Source organism: Ips typographus, linkage group LG4 (genome assembly GCF_016097725.1).
Source record: "Ips typographus isolate SLU linkage group LG4, UJ_Ityp_2.0, whole genome shotgun sequence".
Classification (NCBI taxonomy): domain Eukaryota; kingdom Metazoa; phylum Arthropoda; class Insecta; order Coleoptera; family Curculionidae; genus Ips; species Ips typographus.
The window spans coordinates 5,067,443-5,083,713 of NC_138425.1; the positions used below are offsets into that span (position 1 = coordinate 5,067,443).

The 16,271-nt window shown below is 33.6% G+C and overlaps 2 protein-coding genes across 3 annotated transcripts; one reads left to right on the forward strand and one right to left on the reverse strand.

Annotated features, from left to right (window-relative positions):
- Window positions 1–112: 112 nt before the first annotated feature.
- ca (RCC1 and BTB domain containing protein claret) lies at window positions 113–12,965 on the reverse strand. The gene is made up of 19 exons (XM_081978488.1): window positions 12,662–12,965; window positions 11,104–11,240; window positions 10,728–11,041; window positions 10,512–10,672; window positions 10,133–10,454; window positions 9,910–10,077; window positions 9,638–9,855; window positions 7,625–7,776; window positions 7,330–7,570; window positions 7,029–7,275; window positions 5,829–6,097; window positions 5,598–5,767; window positions 5,415–5,539; window positions 5,242–5,362; window positions 2,693–2,842; window positions 2,454–2,638; window positions 2,217–2,403; window positions 1,960–2,165; window positions 113–1,692 (listed from the first exon to the last, which is right to left on the reverse strand). The coding sequence occupies exons 1-19, from the start codon at window positions 12,778–12,780 to the stop codon at window positions 451–453; spliced, it is 4,734 nt and encodes a 1,577-aa protein (XP_081834614.1). The 5' UTR covers window positions 12,781–12,965; the 3' UTR covers window positions 113–450.
- Window positions 12,966–13,717: 752 nt separating this feature from the next.
- LOC145728282 (cytosolic non-specific dipeptidase-like) lies at window positions 13,718–15,601 on the forward strand. 2 transcript variants are annotated; one of them, XM_081978385.1, is made up of 6 exons: window positions 13,718–14,204; window positions 14,255–14,375; window positions 14,433–14,663; window positions 14,719–14,929; window positions 14,983–15,313; window positions 15,367–15,601. In XM_081978385.1, exons 1-6 carry the CDS (start codon window positions 13,824–13,826, stop codon window positions 15,583–15,585), a joined length of 1,494 nt encoding a protein of 497 aa, XP_081834511.1. In that variant the 5' UTR covers window positions 13,718–13,823; the 3' UTR covers window positions 15,586–15,601. The 2 variants fall into 2 exon arrangements, with proteins under 2 accessions (XP_081834511.1, XP_081834512.1); XM_081978386.1 differs by having other exon boundaries at window positions 13,718–14,189.
- Window positions 15,602–16,271: the final 670 nt, after the last annotated feature.

Below are 16,271 nucleotides of genomic sequence, written 5' to 3' on the forward strand. Positions count from 1 at the left end.
CAGTTTTTTTAATTACAGAGTTGGTCAGTCCCCAGTGGATGACCCTGTACCTGCAAACAGAATTTCCCTAATTCGACCATTTTCATTGTTACTTCTATTGTAACAATAAAAATTGTAGAATGGTGATCTGTTATAAAAATTAGTTTAATAGTTTTTGTTGATATACTTTGAATATGCTGCAAGCAAAAACAATTATGGGCGTTAATCGTAATTTTTGCGTAGAATAATATCGTCTAGAATATCCCATAAAATCTCAGAGAGAATATCTTCAGAGTCTCATAAAATCATGCACGTGCACAAACCAGCAAACGAATTATATCAAATATCAGGTCAAATAGCGCAATAAAATTTAATTCATTCTGTTCTTCCCAATTTTCAACCTGCACCATTTCTCAAATCAAATTTTTCAAGTCAACACCAATATTCGAGTTAATTAACATCGGTCACAGCCTAGGCTTTATTAGCATTTTCTAAAACTTTCGAGCACAAGTGCAAACAGAATTTGGTTGAAAACTCCTTCAGAAACCTCGAGGAAGTGATAGGCGCTACTTCTTTACCCTCCTTCGTTAAAATAACGTCAGAGTCGTCAAAATTTTTACAAAACAGTAGAATTGATAACGGATAAAAGTATTTGTCTAAGTTTTTCACTAAAACGTTTTCTAAGACCACAATTGGCAGATTGTGCGACAGCCAAAACTCGATGCACTTAAGAAGAATGTTCTGCATTAAAATGTGATTTTCCGAAATGTAAATTTTCTCAATGTAGAATTCAATTATGTACAAAGCCAGATCTAGTATCTCCTGGGCTTTTTTATTTTTTATTTGCAATTCTTGTTGTCTAATGCTTTTTTCTATTAGTAGATCTTTGTAGTTTTCGTGCAACTTGAGTTCTTGGGAAACTGTTTGTGAAGAATCGCTTTTACTAATACCATGCACGAAATTGGCTATGTTTTGCTTTAAATCTTCTTCGCAAGGACACTCCTGACCCCCCTCTTCCCCAAAATGTCTTAAACTATCTAGAGACGAGCTGGAACTTAACATTTTCGCAGGACTAGTACAGCAACTAGACTTGTCTTTGTCTACACTAAGATCAGTTCGAATGCTTTTCATTATAATCTCAACTCCTTGACTTTTTTCTTTTACTTCGTAAATTTCTTTACAAGAAAAGAGTGATTGTAAGTCTACGCCTGTTTCGTTTATGTAACAACTGAAAGCTTCGATAGCAAACCCTAAACTATCTACATAATGTCCGTGTAAGAACGCCGCTTTACTGGCAGCTTGAAAATTATTGTTGTCTAAACTCTTCTTTAAAACATTCTCTATGTCGTATAAATCTATAAAACTTTGTAAAGCAAAATGCACAGTTTGTTGACTGATTGTTACGTCGGGGACGTTATAAATGTGCTCAAAATCCAGTCGACCGCTAATTTTTCGCTCTCGAAACATTTGGTTAGGGTCTTTATTGTCTAGTAACAGGATGTTGTATGGGACATATTTGTTACTTAGTAACGGTTTATGAGAAACCTGATTGAAAGTGAAAGCCATTGGTGGCAAAACTGATATTTCGATCGGTAAATTGTTGGAAATTGGATGCGAATGAGGAGTTTTAAATGAACGTCCAGTACCTTTAAAGATAATAGCCCGATCGTCGTGTTTTTTTCGAATTACGTCCATGGACACGCCTAAAATGGTCTGAAAAGAAAATTAAAATATCAATTAAACTGTAGAAATAATTAGTTATACCGCGTTCCACAAATTCGTGTGTAAGTTTGAATTTCTCGAAAACGGTAAGAAAACTTGGTTAAATTGTGGCAAAAGTTTGGAATCTAATAATATGCCGCTTTAAAATATAAATAAATTACTTCCGGAGATATCCAAACAAAAAAACTAAAATGAAAATTAAGTTGCATCATATACTAAGAAAAAGTTGTTATCTCCCAAAAAAACATAATTACTTACCTCAATCATTGCAGGAGTTCCCCAAGCTAAAACTTGTCCGTTTTGATCTATGGCCATAGTGTAATCAAGTCCGCATGCAACATGCGAAAAACGGTGTCCCATAACACCTTCGTACGGATCTCTTAAGTTTGGCTGGCACATTTCCTCGTCCTTGTTTTTACCCCAAAGTATACGTCCTTGATCTAGTATGGCACAGTGTCGGTATCCTAAAATTGGCCCCTTAATAAGAGTTTCAACTTAAGTTAAGACAATCCTACCAACGGATACTTGTTTTATCGGCCTCCTAGCCTGAGAATGATACATCTGAACGCTTGATTTCCATGATTCCCCTAAAGAATTAGTACTTCCGTTATTTTGTTTCTGATTTGATCGCTGCTGGAAACACCGTATTTCCTCGGGGCTGGCGCCCCACATAAAAACCTTCTGGTCTGCTGTAACAGCCATCTACAAATTTGTCTATTAGAAACAGAAAACTGGTTTTTAAATTTATTCACGTTATGAAAATAAGCTGTTGTAATTTTCTCTACAGGCACATAAATATCAGGCAGAATCACCACCCAAGTTGGTGAAGTACACTTTTTGCAATCAACTTCACAGTTGTTTTCCAATTGTGCAAAAACGTTGGATCCAAATCCAAATATTTTTCCATCACAAGTTAAAACCAAACTGTGTGCATGCCCTGAAAATATTAATTGCTCAACAAACATTTTTACACCCCGAAGAACTGATTTACCTGCTGAAACTTGCTTGACTAAAGAATCAAATTTCAACTCTCTGGGATAATATTCATTATCCGTGTTACCATGTCCTAATTGTCCATGTATGCCCCAACCCCAACTGAATACTTTTCCAGTGTGTGTAAGTGCTAAATTGTGGTATTGACCTAAAACAGTAAGGCACAATTTTGTTTTGGTCTTAAACACTATCGGACTAAAGTCTTAGTTTGACAGTTTCTGTTTTCTAACAAATCAAAACTCGGTTATATTGATAGTAACAACTCAATATACAGGGTGGTTCAGTTTTAAGTGTCAATAATTCACCACTCGATAGCCAATCAAAAAATAAGTTGACTTGCATTATGTAATTTTTCTGAAAAACGTTTCCTAAAGAACCTACAGTCCTTCAAATTTCAATTTAAAAAATCGTTTTATAGTGTAAAACTGAACATTCAAGACTTGTGACTTGTGAGAGTCCAAATTTGTACCGAATAGTCTAAAAACTTGCTATTTACTACTAGGAATAGTCTTATAATTTGTTTTCTCAAACTGCCATCCTGGTCGTGTGTCTAAAACTGGATTTCCAGAAGTAAAAACAGTCCGGAAATCAAGACAAAGATTGTATTGTGCATGAAACTTATTTTTTACTTCTAAAGATAATCTAAAAGTTGACTTTTAAAGCTAGTCCAAAAGTCTATTTTCAGGACTTCAATTGGTGTACAACTCAATTTTCGGGACTGGAACAAGTCTAGAAGTAAATTAAATTTTCGAACTATTTCATTTCTAAAAATTAGTTCTCAAGACTAATATCGTAGCATTTGATACCAAAATTGTTTACTTTTATTATTGAAGAAACTTGACTTTTGGAAATAGTCTTAAACTCGATTTTTCAGTCTTTAAAAGCACTAAAAATAGTCTGAATTTCTTAGAGATGCTACAATTTATTGCACCTATGATGAGTGTACAAGTCAATTTAAAACTGAAGAAGCTTGAAATAACATTTTCAAGACTATGGACAGCGTACAAACTGGCTTTTAGACCTGATAAGTCAAAAAATGTTTAGCACTGAGGTGTCTAGAAGTCAATTTAATAGTGACAAAGCTTGGAATGCCATTTTAAGAGAATGAAGAATGTGAAAATTGTTTTTAAGTTTGCTGTGTCAATAACTTGGTAAAGATAGTCTTGAAACTCGATTTTCCAAGCTGAAAGCAGTTTTGAAACACTAAAAATAGTCCATAATTCTGAGAAAATTAAAGGCAAAGTAAAAAGCAAGAAAAGTTAGTTTTCAAGACAATTTTCATGAATCTAATGTCAATGTCCTCTATCTAAGACTATTTTCAAAACTAACACAATTTTTAAGCTTCTGAAATCAATTTTTATCTTTTCTCAGTCAATTTTCAAAACTAAAGTCTTTCAGTTTGTCTGGAAACTATGAAAACTGGCTACAATTAAATTTTTTAAGCTTCTTAAGTGAATTTTCTGTTTCCATGATAATTTTTAAGTTGGGTTGGGTTAGTTTTGGGTCTTTGAAAGTAATAATTGAATTATATCGTAAAAGAAGTTTCAAATCAGAATTTTATAAGAGATAATTTCTTTTTCATCGTAAACAATGAAATTAAAAAAAACGTGTAATTTTTGAAAAATATCTAGAGACGTAGAAGGCAAAAACATTAAAACCATCTTCCTGTATCTAGGCTACTGGAGAATTTTGGCAAACGTCATTCATAATGAGTATTAATTTCATAATGAGTGCTCCAAATTTGATCAAAATTGCTCCAACGGTTTGACAGTTATGACAAAAAACCGATTTTTTAAACAGAAATTTGAAGGACTGTATTTTCCTTAGGAATCATTTTTCAGGAAAATTACATAATGCATGTCAACTTATTTTTTAATTGGCTATGGATTGGTGAATTATTGACATTTAAAACTGGACCACCCTGTATAGAACAACTTGCAGAACTGAAAATCCTAAGAATAAAATAGGTAAGAATGTTATAAATCATATAAGAAAGCTATTTAATAATGAAGAGATGTTAGGACTAATTAAATTTTGATCTTCTTAACTTTGATATTTTTATCTTGGTTTATGTGTTTCATCTAAAAGTGGGTGCAGAAAATAATAATACGCGGTGGTCAAAAATTGGCTTTAAAATGTCAGTTAAAAAAAAACTAAATCCAAATATCCAAAAATAAGTAGTGCAATTTCTATTTTATTATATTCTCAGTTAGGACAAAATGGTTAAACAACAATAAATAATACAAACATTACCTACATTTGTAGAGCATTAAAATAACCCTAAAGTCAATTACTTGTATACTATTATAGATTTATAATTGCTAAAAAATCTGATTAGAGTTTTGATTAAATTAATAGTATTTTCTCCATCTTGGACGTAGAATCAAAAAATATCCAATATAAAAAGGTTAAATCTAGCAGAGAGTTAAAAAATGTATGCTGAAAATGTCTTGTATTTTTTTTCCTGAAGAATGAAGGGTATTCCAAGTAATTATTATCAACAAAAATGACACAAAAATACACTTAAAAAGATAACAGTTTGCTTACCTGCAGCTATATCCACGATCTTTAAGTGTGAAATAGTAGTAATTAATTGAGGATATGGTGTTTCTTGCAAGTGTGGACCCAAACCTAATTGTCCATGACTGTTTGAGCCCCAAGCAAAAACCTTAAAGTTAAATTAATAGTTTCGGTTCTTATTAAAAACTCTAAGATTTTACCCCGCAATCAGTGGCGCAAAGAGTATGTTTTCTACCACAACTGACAGATAAAGGAGTAACTCTCAAATCATGAAGTGCACTAACCAATCGTGGACCGCTTGTGTTAGTCAACATAGGCCCAGTACCTGTTTGAATATTAAGGTTTTTCCACATTCGCTACTACACATAATCAACAATTATTACCTAAACACCCTGAAGTAGCAACACCCATGGTATAAACGGAATTATTTCTAATCACAGCAGCGTGTTCGTAACCACAACTCAACAATCTTAAATCTGGCAACCTATTTATGGTATTGCGATCATCCTCTTTAGCGTCAGGTACAATTATTTGAAGTAAATCTAAATCGTAACTGAAAAGTTGACACCAAACGAATATTACAGTCTTCACCGTTTTAGTCCAAGTCCACCAACCTTATTCTAGAAAATCTCCCGGTTAAACTTAATATCACATAAAGGAATGTTTCGACTAAATCCTTCATCACAACTGTACAACCATTCACAGTCTCATAATCGAGGGACTCAAAATTCGTATCCGTTGTCGAACTGTTTTTGTTATTCTGGTATATGGCTCGTAAGTATGGTATTGCACAAGGCTGACTAGGGTCCAATTGGACGGTGAGTCTTTTAAGTATTTCCAAAGGAAAGGAATCCACATTTTCGCGAATGTAGTGCAAAATTACCTGAAGATGGATGATTCTTAATGATCTTCAGTATTGAAGCTGCTGTATACTTTAAATGGTAATTGCATCTTGGAAGAATATTAGTTTAATCTAAAATCACACACACGCACTCAAGATCGAATTCCCATTTAAGTGTACAACAGTTTATAGAAATATATCAGTTCAGGATTCAGGGAGGTTCAGGAAGCTTTTCTATTATTATATTAATGTGTTTGTTCTTCGTTTGCCGATGTCAAAAAAGTAAAAAAGAACTTTTATCACAGATATCACTAATAATATTATAACTTGTTATTAGATCGTTGTGTGTTGATGCTAGACTAGAAAATAAATCACTTCGTTCATCTTCCTTTGACTTGAAAAAAAAAAGTGCCCTAAATAAGCTCAAAAATTTCATTTGGGTAAGTTAGAACAACACCGGAGTCGCTATTGGCCGGTTTTGGAAGATTGACATAAATTGGGGGAGAGATTAGACACAAACGAACCCAATTCAACATTCATTGCAATCACAAGTGCCCTAAATAAGCTCAAAAATCCATTTATGCAAGTTAAAAACACCGGAGTAGTTATTGTTCGGTTTTAAGACCATCGGAATCAATTGGAAAAAGATTAACCACACAGGAGCCCAAATCAGCACTTGATGCAATCACAAGTGCCCTAAATAAGCTTAAACATTTCTATTATTGTCAATGATTATAAAACATTCTATAGCAAAAACTATATCAAAATCCGTTTTCACTAATTCGAAAATAGTTTAATAAAGAACAGAAATACAAGAGTCCCAAGAGAACCAAGATGGAAGACGTCGTGTTTTACAGCAGCAACGTTTGTTTGATGAAAATTAAGGACTCTAACTTTATTAATAACTCAATTACAACCAAAAAATAGACAATCCATCAGCAAACATTATTATTAAATTGAACATTCGACTTACCTGCGAATTATGGGGCAAAATCAACAAACTCTGAGTTAAAGTGGGCTCAGACAAGGCGTATAAAAAATCCAAATTTGACAGCTTTGGATAAAAATCATTCTGTAATATTTTACTAAAGGCTACCACAGTCTCAGACTGTAAACCTCTGGACTTTGACAGAAGATTGACAATATTCCAGTGTCCCGCCTGACAGGTCATATTCACGGCCAAAATCGGATCAAAATGAGATTCGTGCACCAAAAAATTCCTGTAAACAATCATAAATACCACACGAGAAGTAAGTTCTAGTCCTAAAACTTACATAAAATCTTTAGTGTTGTTAGTTTTAGCTTGTTCACTCTTAAAGCTCCTTAACAGTAACTCAACATAAGCCATAACGGCTACATTGCCGATGTGTATTCGAGTGGTCAAGTTCATATCAATTCTGCTTGCGCTTAAACACAAATGAACGAATTTGATTAAAGTTTTGCAGTCTGCAGACACGGCCAACTTTAAAACACGTTTAAGCAAGTGTACTTTAGCTTGTTTATAGAGGATTATGCCTGAAACGCTGTAATTAGTAGTGGTGAACAACAATGTTGAAGTTAAATGCAAACCTGAGTGGTATGATCCGCACGCTATCATCAAATCCCCGCAATGCTCCAACAGTTGTTGCAAATTTAAATTAAAAACGTAGGACAGTCTTTCAGCTTTTTCTAGATCGTTTTCTTCAGTTACATAATTAATAAACCTCTGAACTGGCGAATGTCTTGAAAATTAGTTCAGTTACAATCAAATAGTTTTAGTATATGATACATAAAACAGTCTCTGTTCAGTGACTTCTGACTGTTGCGTCACATCTCTTATCTCATTTTATTAGACGAAGATTGAATAAAAATATTTTCATAATTATCAGAGACTTCTAAATGCTACTAAAAAGTGCCAGAAGCTCTACAAGTTTAGTGCCTAAAACATTCCCAGAGTTGTTATAAATTGTCAGAGGCCTCTAGAACCGTTTTAAATGTGCCAAAGACTTCAAAATGCTACTAAGAACTTTCTGAAAAGCTTCACAGCCCTCTACAACTAACTTAAAACTTTCCCAGAACTGTTTTAAAATGCCAGAGGCCTCTAGGACCATTTTGAAAGTTCCATAGACCTATAAATGCTATTGACAATCTTCTAAAAAGTACCAGAAGCCTCTACAAGTGTCTTAAACATCCCCAGAGTTGTTATAAATTGTCAGAGGCCTTTAGGACCATTTTGAAATGTGCCAAAAACTTCTCAATGCTGCTGAAAAATCTAAGAGCCCCCTACAACAGTCTTACAACTTTCCCAGAACTCTTTTAAAATGCCAGAGGCCTCTAGGACCATTTTGAAAGTTCCATAACCTCTAAATACTATTCACAACTTTCTAAAAAGTGCCAGAAGCCTCTACAAGTGTCTTAAACATTCCCAGAGTTGTTATAAATTGTCAGAGGCCTTTAGGACCATTTTGAAATGTGCCAAAAACTTCTCAATGCTGCTGAAAAGTCTAAGAGCCCCCTACAACAGTCTTACAACTTTCCCAGAACTCTTTTAAAATGCCAGAGGCCTCTAGGACCATTTTGAAAGTTCCATAGACCTCTAAATACTATTCACAACTTTCTAAAAAGTGCCAGAAGCCTCTACAAGTGTCTTAAACATTCCCAGAGTTGTTATAAATTGTCAGAGGCCTCTAGGATCATTTTGAAATGTGCCAAAGACTTCTCAATGCTACTGAGATCTTTCTGAAAAGTCACAAAGCCCTCTACAATAGTCTTACAACTTTCCCAGAACTGTTTTAAAATGCCAGAGGCCTCTAGGACCATTTTGAAAGTTCCATAGACCTCTAAATACTATTCACAACTTTCTAAAAAGTGCCAGAAGCCTCTACAAGTGTCTTAAACATTCCCAGAGTTGTTATAAATTGTCAGAGGCCTTTAGGACCATTTTGAAATGTGCCAAAAACTTCTCAATGCTGCTGAAAAGTCTAAGAGCCCCCTACAACAGTCTTACAACTTTCCCAGAACTCTTTTAAAATGCCAGAGGCCTCTAAGACCATTTTGAAAGTTCCATAGACCTCTAAATACTATTCACAACTTTCTAAAAAGTGCCAGAAGCCTCTACAAGTGTCTTAAACATTCCCAGACTTGTTATAAATTGTCAGAGGCCTCTAGGATCATTTTGAAATGTGCCAAAGACTTCTCAATGCTACTGAGATCTTTCTGAAAAGTCACAAAGCCCTCTACAATAGTCTTACAACTTTCCCAGAAGAAAATGGTCCTGTTCCCAGAACACTTTCCTTTTTAAACTTTTTACCTTACCTTTTTAAACATTCCCAGACTTGTTTTAAATTGTCATAGGCTTCTAGGACCGTTTTAAATGTGCCAATGACTTCTAAATGCTACTGAAAACTTTCTGAAAAGTCTCAGAGCCCTCTATAACAGTCTTACAACTTTCCCCGAACTGTTTTAAAATGCCAGAAGCCTCTAGGACCATTTTAAAAGTTCCGTAGAAATCTAAATGCTATTTAAAACATTCTAGAAAGTGCCAGAGGCCTCTTTTGCTGATGATTGTGATGCAACTGTCAGAAGTCACTGAACAGACTATACCTAATAAAAACTTTGTAAACAGTTTTAGTTGTTACAATTAGACACGTGTCTATATTAGGCCTGAGAAAAGACATATCACTTTTGCTTTTCAAATTAACAACTTTAGAACTGTTTTTATGAGGAGCTACATCAACCGACATGTCCACCACTTTGAAGAAATCAATAATTTCCTCGTTGTCTATCATAAATTGGGCGACTAAAGCTTCGTCATTAAATTCCTAAAGCAGTTTCATTATTAGTCTAACTTTCAAGTAAAATATAACACAACTTACAGTTTCACCTTCCAAACGGGACTCAGCCAGCTGGCAACTTATAACAGAAATAACATTAATATCACGATTTAAGGTAAAAATTAGGTTATCACTTAAAATTAAGGAATGAGTTCGAGGCAAGACTCTATACACGTAAATTGGTGCTGTTTCAAAGTCGGCAGCATGGATCTAAAAATGTTCATGTAAATTAAGTCATAAAACTATCATCCAATATAAAACATACAGTCAATAATCCTGTTGGCCTATACAGCGCTGAAAAGAAAGTTCTATTCCTGCAGGTTTGTGGGGTAAAAAACGTATCAACAAACTGTGGCAACAACTGAGGTTCAGTAGGTGCATTATACTCTTCACCTACTGTAACTACTGGTATTTCACTACGCCAGCTTAAATTGCTGTAAGAACTGGAATGACTTATGTCAAATGAAGAGTTAGCTGAGAGACATGAAGAGGGCGTATCTGACAACTCAGATGACGATGTTGTAAATTCCGTTGAAGTTTCACTGGATTGGTCAATTGGATTTTCTTTCTTAGACCCTAATTTTTGCCTAAAAATATTAAAACTTGTTTTACAAATTTTGTGATATAGCTAAATCAAGCCCTACCTTAGATAAACCAATTTATCAACACCAATCTGAGTGAAAGCATAAAATTTTGATTTTACAGTCTCTTCACCACTTGCACTAGAAACTTCAACAGGCCAAGTATAACCATTGGCATGTTGTTCTAAAATTAATCTCCATTGACGCTCAGTATTACCATGGATCTACAATTAACTTTGTAAAAACTTAAACCTACATCTCCAAAGGCAATGTTCATACCAGTAAAGTAATATTTTCCTTAAGACTATCCAAACAAATAATCAATTTTTGAACAGGTTCTGAAACTTCACAGCCTCCTAACACACGTCCATCTGTTAAACTCACAAGCAGTATTTTGCCATTTTCAAAACCAATCAAGGCATTTTGATTGCAATCTAAAGTTTGCCACCAAGTACAGCAAGTAGGTAGAACATTTGCTGTCTGTGATGCTTTAGGAAACGCGGTAACATCATATAACGACCATTTACAATCGATTTTCTGCTTTTTGTCCACAATATAAAGGGCAGGTATTATGTATAATGAACTGTCAAGACCTTGAAGAAAAATCAATCAAAGACTAATTGTGATGAAAATAAAATCAAATATGTAGACTTACAAACCACTAAAAGCCAGGTTGCAGATGGATCAAAGGCAACAGCCTGCACTGTTTTACTACTGTCAGTAAACCAAGGAATTCTTTTTACTACTGGTGGTAACTCACCATAACAATAGTAAAATACTATGTCATTTTCCCTGAAATCAAATAGTTAAAAAGTCATGTCAATCTACAATTAGTCTTGTTTATTAGAGCCTATTATAATTATTATTATCAAAGTTTAACCTATGGTGCTTTTCTAGAATTAATTATGTGATAAAAAAAGCAAGTAGATTAAAATTTGAAAATCTGTTACATACACTAACTAAACCTTAGTAGTGAGCCACAAGCATGTAAAGCTAAAAGGTATTTTACTATTTTAGTTACTTGAACTCATGATTAGTTATACTTTATAAAGCTTGCAAAATCCCCACAATATGTTATATTTTTGATCAAATAGAGAGAATATTATAAAAAATCCCAGTAGCTGCTTTATAGTTCAAGAAGGTTACAAAATATAGGAGAAGGCCTATATCATTGAAAAGTCATTGAGAGATGGGTGACATTACTATTATTATTAGTTTCCACATATTTTTGGAGAAAAACAATTTAATGCTGTATTCTACAATTTTCAACTTTTTCAATTTTCTTAATGCTGTGTTTGTATTGGTCAGAGTATATTTCATTTTTGGGGTTGAGATAGGTATATTTTTTTGTACATTCTGGCATCTTAAAGGTGCAATAATTTGCAATAAAATAAAATGTTATGACATCAGATCTTTAAGAGACTATAATAACAGATGTCCCACTATATCTGAGAGTATTACATTATTTGAAAATACCCCACAAAAGCTGTAGTGGTAGCTTAAATAGACTGTTATGCTGAGATTATGTTTTCTACATTTAGCATTCTGTCAACTATAAAAAAGTTATAATTTCTTAAATTATAAAAGTACAGTGCTCCTAATTTAACAATTAACATTAACAAGTTGAATGGAAATCAGCAGTTATAACTTATAACCTGGCAGATTGTAGAGAAGTACTAGTTATTACATATTTCTGAGCAAATTACGTAGCAGCAAACATTAAAACTGTAGTCTGAATTGTGTAAAACATAGATTTTTGTCTTGATCAATGTTGATGGACTTTTTATTATTTTGTCATAGGAAAATTGGTTACCACATTCTTAATTAAATGATTGTAGGTACCTGTTTACATATTGGGCTAATATTTCCAACTGCTAGCAAGTTGCCTTTGAGCTTTTTGAGTTAATTGATGTAGTACATCAAAAAACATCACTTAAGATTGTTGCAAAACAACATACAAAAGTTGCCATTGGATTTCTTAGCTTCCAAATAAACAAATCAATGGAAATAGGGAATGTTTGGCAGAATGTAAATGAAACCTAATGTTGTAGGTATGTAAATAGGTATGTATGGTTTATGTAAAATTTAGTGTTTTATATTGCTTTTTTTTTTGTTATAAGGTCAGTGCATAATGATAATCACAAAAATGGGCAAGTAACTGCAAACAAGGAACAACAAACTTCCTGAACTATATAAATTACAAATATACTTACTCAGTTACTAATGCCAAAAGCTGTTTAACACCATTCCTGCCGTGGCAACTTAATTTTATCCCTATTGATTTTATTATAGGCTTTAATTCAAATATTTCCTGGGTAAATGATGGGGCCATTTTATAATCTATAGTTTCTGGGCAGGTATTGACTTTACCAAAACTTAAATGTGCATTGCTTTTGTTTGCTTTATGTTATGCTATCTTCATTTTCACCAGTTCACTTGTATAAACATTTATAAACCAATATTTCAACAATTTTTTTGAATAAAACAAATATTGTTTTTAGTTTGTTTATATGTCATTCTAGGTGACATTAATAATCTGCCAATTGCGAGGAGCTGTCAATTTGCGTGCAGATGTCTGTTGTCAAATAAGTTAAACTAAGTTATGTCTGTCTCGCTCAATCATTTTACACTAGATAGAGAAAGTGATATATGTACCCTACAAATGAGAGTTCAGAGTTACTTAAAAAATGAGGTAAACAATGAATGAGTGATAAAAACTTTTTCTATTCAATTATTCGACTTATACTAAAGTTAAAATTTACAATGTAATATTACTTTCACATAAACCAGATTATTTAGATTTCTTCAATCATTAAACCATGATTGAATCGAATAGCATATTAGTTGACTTTCTAGCTTCTAGATGGCGACTTACACTTCGCGCCAGATTAATGTTAAATTTGAATGTCCGGTTTCGGCACAAATTCTGTAGGTAATAAATAATAATCTAAAAAATCAGAAATTTTTTTTTTCAAAATGTACGTTAAAATAATCAAGGTCATATTTGAAAAAAAAAGTGATATTGCTTGTGATTTATTACTGAAAATAACAATAAAAACGGATTTTGAAGTTGTTCATTGTGTTCATCTGTGATGTTACCAACTTAATTGTTTTGCAATTAAAATACAAAAAATATGAATGAGATGCAGAAGAAAATTTTAGAGAAAAGATAAGAATAAACAATATAAGAATAATAATAAAACATCTTGTATTCTATACTATTAAAACCTGTGCCCACTATTCTTACGTTAATTGAACTAGTTTGTTTTATAATGTCATTTGAATTGATTATAGTGACAGTTTTCTACATTTTTTCATATTTCTACGTCGATTACTTGGTGAACTTTCCATTTTTACACAAACTGTGACCATTTTATGGTATATCCACACACGTACAGAACAGAACACAGCGAGACGAAGACCTCCAACTCAGTTTACGGCGAATACTATGCGGAAAAAGAAAGCAAAAAAATTAAAATCGAGCCGGATCTCCTTAAAATTTTCCAATATATCGATTCGAACAGATCCCAGTTTTACGATGATTTAGCTGAAATCCTCAAAATTAAATCTGTCAGTGGTAAACTGCAATACAGAGATGAGGTTACGAAGATGATCAGCGTTACTGAACACTGGTTAAAGAAACTGCAGATGAAGTATGAGTGCTTCAATATAGGACATTACGTTTTGGATGGGGTAAAAGTTAGGATACCGTCTGTTATTTTGGCTTCTTTGGGGACTGATGTAGAGAAAAAAACCGTAATTTGTTTGTCAATTTAATTAAGAATGTTTAACCTGTTTGTTGCTAGGTTTGTGCATATCTACATTTGGACGTCCCTGAACCAGACTTGTCCAAGTGGGAAACTGATCCATGGACGTTGACAAACATAAAAAATGTGTTTTACGGCAATGGTGCTTCGTGTGGAAAAGGTAAAACTCATATAGCTCACAGATGATGGAGCAAGAAAACGAAAATACTTTGTTCAGGACTGGTGATGATGTGGTTCCACGTAATCCAGGCGTTCCAGGGTTCAAATATGCCACTTCCAGTTAACATAAAATTTATAATTGAATTTATGAACCACGAAAACAGTTTAGGGCTTTCTGGATTTTTGCAGACGCGCCTTCAGGATTTTTTTGCTGGAGTGTATAATGTGGTAGTTTGTGCTTCACAATGGATTGGACCTAAACATCCATGCCTTATTTATGGATGTGTTGGTCAGTGTTATTTGAATTACAAATTTTAGTCACTTTTTGTATTGACTTTTTACAGGAACATTGCACTTTGAAGTTGCTATTGAAAAAACAGATATTAAAAACTCTAAAACTGATATTAAAACCGATATGGAGACTATAGAAAAATCTTTAGTGGATGAGAAAGAGAAAATCTTGATCAAAGGTTTTGAAGACTACGTCGAACAAATCACACCTGATGAAGAACAGGTATACGCCAATATTAAGGACTTTAACATGGATGATATCAAGTACGTCTTACCAGCGAAATACTTCTTTTTCTAATTGAGTACTGGATTTAAAGGGATTCTTTGCCAGACCATAAAAAGTCTTGGGACCAAGTAAAATTCTTGATGAGTCTTTGGCGACTTCCATCCATTTACATTCACGATTTGATGGAGTGTACTTGCGATGAAAAAGACTTGTCCAAAATTAAGAAGATTGTAACCATCAAAATTGTTCCGAGACAAGTGGTTGACAGGGCAGAGAAACTTGTTAAAAACCATATTAAAAACGTGGTAACAGAGACCAATATCGAGAACAAAGTGACTTGCGAATTATTGGACTCTAAGAGGCCTTGGTTTGAAAATTTTAGGTTGCCTTGTTACAACGCTGCCAAACGGGCTATCATCCAAGTAACATTCTATGATATTTACTGGACTTGATTTTACTAAATTGTTTCATGTAGGTTTATAAAGAAGAGCCAAATTTTATAAGGGAGGGACGAGCTAGAGAGGCTGTAACAATTCTAGATCGCGTACTGGAAAAGAATATTGTGATGCTACCTTTAGCTTGTCAAGGTTCACAGCCTGGATTTGAAAACGAAAACATCTCTACTCGCAATTATTATGAAGGAACTAAAGTTATAGCAGCGTATTTACTTCAAACTTCTTATATCAAAGATTAAAGTTTGTTCAGAATAACTGTTTATCACTGGAATTGTGTGTAATTGAAGCAATAAATTCACACTAAAGATGGTTCTTTTAAAGGTGTCTTGGGCAGCAGGTTGTTTGTGCTTAAATAAACTTGTTATCGCGACACCTTGTGATTACATTAAACATGGTATAGAGGCAATATTCTCACAAGAATTTTTTAAACACTCTGGGCAATTATTCATCGATTATATCGGCAATAAAATTTTCGAGGAAGAAACAGCGTGCACGATCCAGCATAACAAGAAGAGATTCGAAAAAGATCCAGATCTTGGGTGCTATAAGCAGGCAGGCGGGTCCCCTCATTACACGGTGGGCAGAGATAGTCACGACCTGTAACGTGTGTACATATATTTGAGATAATGACGTTTATTATAAACCATCTTCGATATTAAACGTCTTCTTTTAACGATATTCATATTTTGCGGCCGATTTTTCATATTAAACTTCCTGATAAAAGGAGCTGAGTTGCTGCACCATCTTTTAGGACGCATTTGCAATAAAGTGTTGAAACACTCAAAACATTATTCTGTTTTTAGTTCGTCAAGCTGTGAGCACCATATTTAAACATTTTCGAATGTTTTCGCTTTAATAGGAAATATACCTTATAGTTTTGCCCATCGGGTGGTAACCAATTAATGCACGTTAACTACCTTTAAAC

Coding starts and splice junctions, on each gene's coding strand:
- ca (XM_081978488.1), bottom strand. CDS start 12,780: ATGGCCCCATCATTTACCCAGGAAATATTTGAATTAAAGCCTATAATA. Junction 6,098..7,028: donor TTTTGCCCCATAATTCGCAG/GTAAGTCGAATG, acceptor ATCCATCTTCAG/GTAATTTTGCACTACATTCG. Junction 5,540..5,597: donor TGCTACTTCAGGGTGTTTAG/GTAATAATTGTT, acceptor ATATTCAAACAG/GTACTGGGCCTATGTTGACT.
- LOC145728282 (XM_081978385.1), top strand. CDS start 13,824: ATGGTATATCCACACACGTACAGAACAGAACACAGCGAGACGAAGACC. Junction 14,376..14,432: donor TGGTGCTTCGTGTGGAAAAG/GTAAAACTCATA, acceptor TACTTTGTTCAG/GACTGGTGATGATGTGGTTC. Junction 14,664..14,718: donor CCTTATTTATGGATGTGTTG/GTCAGTGTTATT, acceptor GACTTTTTACAG/GAACATTGCACTTTGAAGTT.